At 44.4% G+C, this 8,763-nt stretch overlaps 1 protein-coding gene and 1 long non-coding RNA gene across 2 annotated transcripts; one reads left to right on the forward strand and one right to left on the reverse strand.

The window, feature by feature from the left end:
* Nucleotides 1-215: 215 nt before the first annotated feature.
* On the forward strand, nt 216-2,806 carry LOC143485841 (uncharacterized). Its single transcript, XR_013123055.1, has 3 exons — nt 216-1,204; nt 1,696-1,844; nt 1,984-2,806. It is a non-coding gene; the product is annotated as an uncharacterized LOC143485841 (long non-coding RNA).
* A 729-nt stretch (nt 2,807-3,535) lies between these two features.
* On the reverse strand, nt 3,536-8,763 carry tpk2 (thiamin pyrophosphokinase 2). Its single transcript, XM_076985455.1, has 8 exons — nt 8,552-8,763; nt 8,193-8,431; nt 7,793-7,856; nt 7,514-7,644; nt 7,321-7,439; nt 7,065-7,197; nt 6,896-6,992; nt 3,536-6,626 (listed from the first exon to the last, which is right to left on the reverse strand). The coding sequence occupies exons 1-8, from the start codon at nt 8,613-8,615 to the stop codon at nt 6,580-6,582; spliced, it is 894 nt and encodes a 297-aa protein (XP_076841570.1). The 5' UTR covers nt 8,616-8,763; the 3' UTR covers nt 3,536-6,579.

Below are 8,763 nucleotides of genomic sequence, written 5' to 3' on the forward strand. Positions count from 1 at the left end.
TAGCATCCCCACACTGCTCCCGATATCCTTTGCTGTCTCAACTTGCCAAAGCGCCTTTCTGTTCCTGCTACATCTAGTGAGATGTTGATTTGAGTACTGAGCTGTGGTGGTGCTGTAAATGTCTCTGCATTCTGCTCGTATTAACTGTGGTGTACGGAATTTTTTTCATACAATGTTTGTATATGGTCCGCATCTTACCGGTCTCTCTCACCTGTGTGAAGCTGGCCCCCCCTCATACCCAAAATGCTGAAATAACACTGCAGTTCGTTTGTGCTGGGTTTGTGCCCGTTTGTGCTGCAAATATTTTCGTTTGTGCTATTAAGGCTTTTGAGTAATTTAAAAATGCATTTTCTGACCGGTGACGTCACGCAGCCCCCCCTCCACGTCCAAATTTCTCCAAAGTAGTCTCATTCGTTTGTGCTACGTTTGTGCTCGTTTGTGCTGTTAAAATGAACGCTTCAATCACTTGCTTTGTAAAGTTACAGTTGTTTAAGTTTTCACACGCGTGACATCACCAGCCCCCCCTCCACGTCCAAATCACTCCAAACTGGTCTCGTTCGTTTGTGCTACGTTTGTGCTCGTTTGTGCTGTTGAAATTAATGTTTGTGCTTTTATGGTTTTTTAAATATAACCGATTCTTTTTCATACGCATGACGTCACCAGCCCCCCCTCCATGTCTAAATCACTCCAAACTGGTCTCGTTCGTTTGTGCTACGTTTGTGCTCGTTTGTGCTGCGAAAATTAACGTTTGTGCTTTTATGGTTTTTAAATTAGGCTATAACTGGATCTTTTTCATACGCGTGACGTCACCAGCCCCCCCTCCACATCCAAATCACTCCAAACTGGTCTCGTTCGTTTGTGCTACGTTTGTGCTCGTTTGTGCTGTTGAAATTAACATTTGTGCTTTTATGATTTTTTAAATATAACCGATTCTTTTTCATACGCGTGACGTCACCAGCCCCCCCTCCACGTCCAAATCACTCCAAACTGGTCTCGTTCGTTTGTGCTACGTTTGTGCTCGTTTGTGCTGTTGAAATTAACGTTTGTGCTTAACGTCACGAGCACACCTCTCACATGTTTAACTATAGCTATACAACAGAATGGGCTGGATGATGTTGGACTACAGAAGGGACAGGAGGTGAGGGGTAACACAGAAGGCAGAGTTTCTGGATGACATCAAAGCTTCTGTTGAGAGATTTAAGAGGTAATATTTATGACATTTATAAGTAATATTGATCTTCCAATAATGAAATTGAATGACAGGAATCTTTGTGTGAATCATTGTTTCTGTGGGGATGCAAAAACACAAACACACAACCCTCATGCAGGAATCTGCACTTCTGCAAAGTGCTAATCATTTTCTGAATACATGAATCAGAGGTAGGAAATAATGCATCTTATTTGATGGGCACTCAAAAACATTAATAAGTGAAAACACAAGTCATACAACATTTTTTTTCTTAAATCCATTTTTACTGTAGAAAGTCTTGTTATTTGATGGAACATGTACTTTTCTTTAGGTCAGAGGGTTGCAAGTTTGGATTCCACATTGTATCTAAATAACTCAGTGGCTTTGAATAAAAAAAAAAACATCAGCTAAGTGTAGTATAATGTAATTTAAGTAAAATCTGCTGCTTGTTTTCCCAACCTACTCTTTCGTGTAAAAAACACGTGATGTAATTGTGTGCTTGTCAGGCACAGTGGAAACCCCCTTGGAGAGGTCGTCAAAGCATTGCCACCCTGAGAACGGCCTCCGGCAGTAGGCGACGTAATGCCCGAGGGCTGCCCAGTAAGGCACCAGACGGAATGCTACAACACCCCTTAGAATGAAGGGCTCATTGCAGGTGAGGTTGATGGGGAAGTCTTGCAGCACATAATCCTTCTCTGCAGCAACTTCAATGGACAGTGCTGCCCCAGCAGTGTGGCGGTGGGTGACCACACCATTGCAGGCCTCGTCAGTAATTGATTGTGCTGCTTTTGCAGGTCGCTGGCAAATTGAATACTGCAACTGCACTCCATCCTCAAGAGCTGCTTGAAGACCCTTGATGCCCTCTGTTTCTATGTGCCGTATGTTTAAGGGTGCAAGGAGACATGCTCTGAAGCTGGCCATTGCTCTTGAGCATTCTGGGTTCCCACACTGAGCCAGCTGAAATATCTGGGTGTTTCTCTTGTCAGTGGTGGTTAGGTGCTTGTTGAAGTTTTCACTGTCGCAGAAAGTGCAGCATGAACATTAGCAGAAAGAGTCAAATGCGCACGTGTTGTCCAGGCTTACTGTTGCTTTTCCAATCTTAATGGACTTGCACATATTTCCATAAGTCCCATTTGAATTTTGGTTTGCTTTGGAGCTGTGTGTAGCCACTCTGGCTGTGGAATAAGATAGGAGGTTGGCCTCTTTTTTGGGGGTACTGCCAGGCCCCTCCAGTTTTCCAGTGTTGGCTGATTGGGTGTGTCCACTGCCAGGCCTTTGTCGCAACCAACATCATCCCTGTCTGGCTTGTTGTGTTTGGCTGAGGAAAGCCGCATCTCCCCTTCAATGTAATTTAGGTGTCTGCCCACAAAACGATGAACGTGTGTAGGCAGGTTTTCGTTCCTGAAGAGGCCACGTTTTACATTTTTGAATTCGGCCTCCACATACACCGGTCCACAGAGGCAGGTAGGAGCCAATTCTGACAAGTTGTGGTATGTCATATTGTCATGGTCTCCATGATGTGATGCACGACTTAAACTTTGTTCACAGATCATTTCTGGCTTTGGCATCTAGTGAAGTTAAGAATTTAGTTCCATTAATTTTTTATTCCAGAATTCATTTCAGTTCAATTGCTATTGTTCTCTTTCCTGTTAGAAATTAAACCTTATTGTTCTGAATTTTTTGTGTGTGGTCCATCTCTCAGATGTCTGATTTTTACTATGTTAACACGATCAATCTTCTCATGTGCAGCCTTATCTACTTAGTCTTTACATATGGCTGAGTATTGGTTCGCTACTGCCACCAACTGGACAAACTAAATTGTTGCCCCACTGTTAGTTCCAAAACTGATACATTCAAAGGTTTTTCCATAATAGTTGGCTAGGAAGGCTAGTTCACTTATAGCTTGCTAGTTTTATTACATGCTAAATTTGTAGGCTATTTCTGATCAATTACTTAATCATAGCTGTAGATATTTAAATACAACCATAATTTCATGCTCTGTGTATTTGATAAAATCATAGCTGTGCCTGCATTTAGCTGTGCCCGCATTTAAGGGAATGGCAATACAGTACAACTTACTGCAATATGTATGGTTTAATCACATTACAACATACAAAATTGTATGAATTACTTCAATATTGAGTGTCCATGTCAAATAAGATGCATTATTTCCTACCTCTGACTCATGTACTCATGTATTCGTCAAGGAAATGATTAGCCATTGCTCAACTGTTTTAGTGAAGTTAATAAATAATGAAGGCGTTTAGATTCAGTTCAATGTTTTTGTGTCAGTAATACAGTATTTGTCTTAAGGCAGCTATCAAGCAAGACATTATACAAAGAGTGTTTGCATGTGCAAAAGAACAGTTCTTTATTGAATGTGAGTAAAGAGCAGTATCCTTAAATGGTTTGCATTGTGTATCCATGCATTGAATGTACTGTACATATAAATCAACATTTTAGACTTTTTGTCAATCAACAATACACCACATAAATTGCATGAGATGGTGTTTCTTGGTGGTTCAGACAAAAAAAAAACCAAGCGACAAAAGAAAATAAATGAGCATTATAGCAATATAATAAAGGTACTAGTAAAATGGTTAAATGCAAATGTTTAAATGTGAATGCACTGAGCTAAACAGATAGATGGCCAGGAGAAGGAGTGGTACCTGAATGTGGATGCCCTGCTTCGCATGTTGCAGAAACTTTCAAGAGGTCAACATAAAACATTTAATTAAACCTAATTAAAGCATGGTCATTGGAGCTGCTCTGTCAATTCAGCAATGAAGCAAGAGGACAGTTCCTGATCTTCTCCACTGCCCACAACACCTCTGAAGATTTCTGGACAGAGGCCTTCTAGACAAAGATGTGGTTGATCTGCATAAGGGAACATTAAGATCCCATACATCTCTCAACAGAAGCTTTGATGTCATCCAGAAATTCTGCCTTCTCTGTTACCCCTCACCTCCTGTCCGTTCTGTAGTCCAACATCATCCAGCCCATTCTGTTGTATAGCTATAGTTAAACACGTGAGAGGTGCGCTCGTGTCATTAAGCACAAACGTTAATTTCAACAGCACAAACGTTAATTTCAACAGCACAAACGAGCACAAACGTAGCACAAACGAACGAGACCAGTTTGGAGTGATTTGGACGTGGAGGGGGGGCTGGTGACGTCACGCGTATGAAAAAGAATCGGTTATATTTTAAAAACCATAAAAGCACAAACGTTAATTTCAACAGCACAAACGAGCACAAACGTAGCACAAACGAACGAGACCAGTTTGGAGTGATTTGGACGTGGAGGGGGGGCTGGTGACGTCACGCGTATGAAAAAGATCCAGTTATAGCCTAATTTAAAAACCATAAAAGCACAAACGTTAATTTTCGCAGCACAAACGAGCACAAACGTAGCACAAACGAACGAGACCAGTTTGGAGTGATTTAGACATGGAGGGGGGGCTGGTGACGTCACGCGTATGAAAAAGAATCGGTTATATTTAAAAAACCATAAAAGCACAAACATTAATTTCAACAGCACAAACGAGCACAAACGTAGCACAAACGAACGAGACCAGTTTGGAGTGATTTGGACGTGGAGGGGGGGCTGGTGATGTCACGCGTGTGAAAACTTAAACGACTGTAACTTTACAAAGCAAGTGATTGAAGCGTTCATTTTAACAGCACAAACGAGCACAAACGAATGAGACTACTTTGGAGAAATTTGGACGTGGAGGGGGGGCTGCGTGACGTCACCGGTCAGAAAATGCATTTTTAAATTACTCAAAAGCCTTAATAGCACAAACGAAAATATTTGCAGCACAAACGGGCACAAACCCAGCACAAACGAACTGCAGTGTTATTTCAGCATTTTGGGTATGAGGGGGGGCCAGCTTCACACAGGTGTCACACTCTTGCCATTTATCATTTCCGCCGGGTACCCAAAATGCTGCCAAATAAACGATTTGAAAGTGGCGGGGGCGTCTGCAATAGTAATACCTGTATTTTCCGACGTCACAAATTTCGCGAGACAGATTTTTAACGCGACGAGAAATCTCGCGGAGTTACGTCTCGTGAGATCTCGTCACACCCCTACCCAGTACTCATCTGCATCACTACTGGAACAGGCTCCTCTACGCCCTCTTCTGGCCATGCATTGACAGTACAGCCACTGGTTGGTATTCTAGCCTCAAATTCTGTGAAAGTTTAGATTATTTAAATATATATCATACATCTTTACCTTTTGCCTATAAAATCTAATGTTAAAATTCATTGAACAGCAGTGAAACAAATTCTTTATTTGACTTTTATATGCTTGTCCATGCATTATAATGATTTAAGGGAAGATAGACATTGTTAAGAGATCAGAGTGGAACTACAGGTTCATCTTAAGGAAGCAGCTCTGTGTATGGACTGTTAAGTCACTGTGTGGCACTGAAGACTGAATGCGGATCCAATGGTTTTTCTGTAGCTGGTCTAGAGGGGTTGGATCCTCCAAGTCCCTGTGCCCATTCATGCTAAATGTTTTAATACTGTGTTATCTCAATGTGCTGTATTCTTTAATGGCTTTGTGACATTCTACTGGCTTCTCATGTCCACTTTTTTACCGCTGGTGTCAGAGTTTACATTCTAAAAGCCAAAGTGCAGAGTAGCAGACAGCTGTTTTAATGCCATAATACAAAAACAAGCAGTTCTCAAGAGATTCTGCATTTCATTCTAAGAGGAAACCTCTGATGCACCAGTAATCCTTTTGTACACAAATGCACCTTTATATTTCAACAAACTCATTTTGGAATTCTTATAGGTTAAATTTCTCCTGTGGTTTTATTTATGACTCCATGACTAAACACTGCACTGAGGCAGCTGTAGGTTGGAGCTGGGAGCTCACGGGCTTCTGTTCGAGGATGACGCTCACAAGTTGCCGTAGGGGGGGTGGAGGTCACATGCTGGCGTACGGGGGTGGAGCTCACGGGCTTGCGTAGGGAGGGTGGAGGTCACGGGCTGCCGTATGAGGGTGGATCTCGCAGGCTGCCGAAGGGGGGGTGGAGGGCACGGGCTGCCATATGAGGGTGGAGCTCACGGGCTGGCGAAGGGGGGTGGAGGTCACAGGCTGCTGTACAGGGGTGGAGGTCACAGGCTGTATGCTGATTTGCGTTGAGCCGGACCTCATGGTCTTGCCGACATCATGGCATGTGACTTTAACCCAAAGTGATTCAGATGCTTCTCTACAGAGATTTACGGACATAGAGACACTTCTCTTGTTTGTAGTCATAAACGATCAACAAACACAATCTGGGTGGGTGGAGGTCACAATCTGCTATCACATCATATTTGTGTTCCTTTTTTTGTAGTTGTGTTGGAGTTGTTGTCCTGGTGACCGTCTACCACAGTTCATAAGGGTCTATGCAGGCCAGCGACAAACTCCTGGTAGTAGGGCTCTGGAAGAACAAGACAGGGATACGGCGTGATGTGGGGATACGGCGTCATGTGAAGCTGGGCGGAGCTACACAGGAGATTACATCCCAGCCAGCAGCAACACATCTGTTACCGTGGAGTTGTGACTCTGTTCTAACACACCTCACTTGTGGTTCGGTGCTACTGACGGAGGTAATTGTGTGTGACAGGTGTGGTTGTCCAGAGGAAGCTCCATACAACGGTACATCTATCAGGAAACAGCATTATAACATGACTGCTGAACTCTGCCTACCTGAGTCGGGCTGAATGACGGAGTGTCTGAGTAGGAAATCCAAAGCCACCATGGCACAGTTGGGCTTAAACTCTCCACTCACAAGCATCTCCCTCACCTGCACACAGGTGAGACGCTGCAGCATCACTGCCCTTCGACCTATTCAAAATGGCGTCTGTAGATGACTTACCTTGTCACTAGGGTATAAGTAGAAGTCCTGCACCTCGCCATCACCGATCTGAGGCCTGAAGTCAGTAGGCAGCTCCAAGTCAAATACAAACTGGCACTCAGGGAAAATGCCCTCTTCATCTTCATACGTGTAGCTACAGGGACCAGGAACCAAACAAATTTCTGCAGCTACTTTCCAAGTCTGATAGAGTAACTTCTGTATTAAGGACGTTCATTTGTCTGAATGAGAACACGAAAGGACGCAAGGAGCTGATTACCTGACGGTTCCCACAGCTCGTGCTTCCTCTGCGAGACACGCAGGAATACAAGCCTCCTCCTCACACTCTTTCAGCAAGGTGTGTTTCACACTAGAGCCAGCAGCCAGACCCCCAGCTGCCTGCACACACACGCACACACGGGCCTGTTATCCTACAGATCAAAACAGATGGACTGGGATGTGACTGCACTCACCAGGTTGTCCAGTTTTCCTGGGTATGTCTGCTTACTGTTGGACCGCCGTGCCAGCCACATGCTCAGTCCCCCATCTACATCTCGACTGTATCCGTTAACATGGACGCCATAGCGCTTGACGCCAAACAGACCTGAACAAACAGAGGGGCCTGTTCAAACTGGGGCTGCATACAGGGGGTGGGTATGGCTCTGGATGGAGTGTGGAGGTTGGAATGTGGGTGGAGTGTGGATGGTGTGTGGAGGTTGGATGTGGAGGGTGGAGTGTGGGTGAACACTTGCTTGTTGCTGCTCTCTCCATGTACATCAGGGGAGAGTCACAGTATCTGGCCATCACTGCATACTTCTACAGGAGAAGAAAACCTCATTTACAAAGAGTGACGTCAGAAAGGCCTTCACAATGTTACAGCACTGGGGACCTCAACTCTGTGTGGGACCTCCTGAAAAAGTTCATCTAATTTATAAAATCCTTTAACACCTGCCCCAGGTGCACTAGTCACTGCAATAAAGCATGAACTGCACCAGTGGGGAATCATGACCCATAAGAATACGATTGCACATAATTCAAGTAATTAATTTAAACAGCATCAAGATAAACAGGCTTACAGGAATGCTGGCTTAGGTGCCTGGTGAGAAAGGGCGACAGCAGTAAACTACAGAGCATGCGTGGACACTTCCTCACCTCGTTTCTCCAGCCTCTGAGACAGGTGAGACTGTCCTCGTCTCTCAGCTGCTCCAACACGGCGCCCAGGGCCCCCGACCTCCTGTCTGCGGAGTCCAGAGCGGCCACGAGTGTAACAGCGTCCCGGTGTGGCCAGAACACGTCAGGGAAACGGGCCAGGATGGACGCTACGTTCGGGGTTACCCACCCCACATGCACTCCAGCCACCACAAATCGCAGACATGTTTCTAAACTGGATCCTGAAAGAAATACGGATTTAGTTTTGTTTGTTTGTTGGCATCTAAAAGTCAAGGTTCAAAAACATCACCGCTCGATATCAAAATCCTCTGACATCCGGACAGCACGAGCCACAAACCCACCCGGAAGATGAAAGTTGTTCATTCGAAGCAAAAGTTGCAGCATTTTTTCAGACCACGGCGACATCGCGGTTATCCTGTAGTGTAGTCCAGAATATGTGCTGTCCTTAAGAGTTTATAGTTTATTTTCCAGCTGTGAAGACTCGTTTGATTAACGCCATTTTTGATATTGGAGCATACCGACGGGCAGGGTTGCCAGGTCCTACAAAAACATC

This window comes from Brachyhypopomus gauderio, unplaced genomic scaffold (genome assembly GCF_052324685.1).
Source record: "Brachyhypopomus gauderio isolate BG-103 unplaced genomic scaffold, BGAUD_0.2 sc40, whole genome shotgun sequence".
Lineage (NCBI taxonomy): Eukaryota > Metazoa > Chordata > Actinopteri > Gymnotiformes > Hypopomidae > Brachyhypopomus > Brachyhypopomus gauderio.

Bases quoted from the DNA above. Each gene is read 5' to 3' on its own strand.
- tpk2 (XM_076985455.1), bottom strand. From the start codon at position 8,615: ATGTCGCCGTGGTCTGAAAAAATGCTGCAACTTTTGCTTCGAATGAAC. The intron at 7,857-8,192 runs GTGAGGAAGTGT...CTTCTCCTGTAG, and splicing joins TCAGAGGCTGGAGAAACGAG to AAGTATGCAGTGATGGCCAG. The intron at 7,198-7,320 runs GTAATCAGCTCC...TGGTCCCTGTAG, and splicing joins CGAGCTGTGGGAACCGTCAG to CTACACGTATGAAGATGAAG.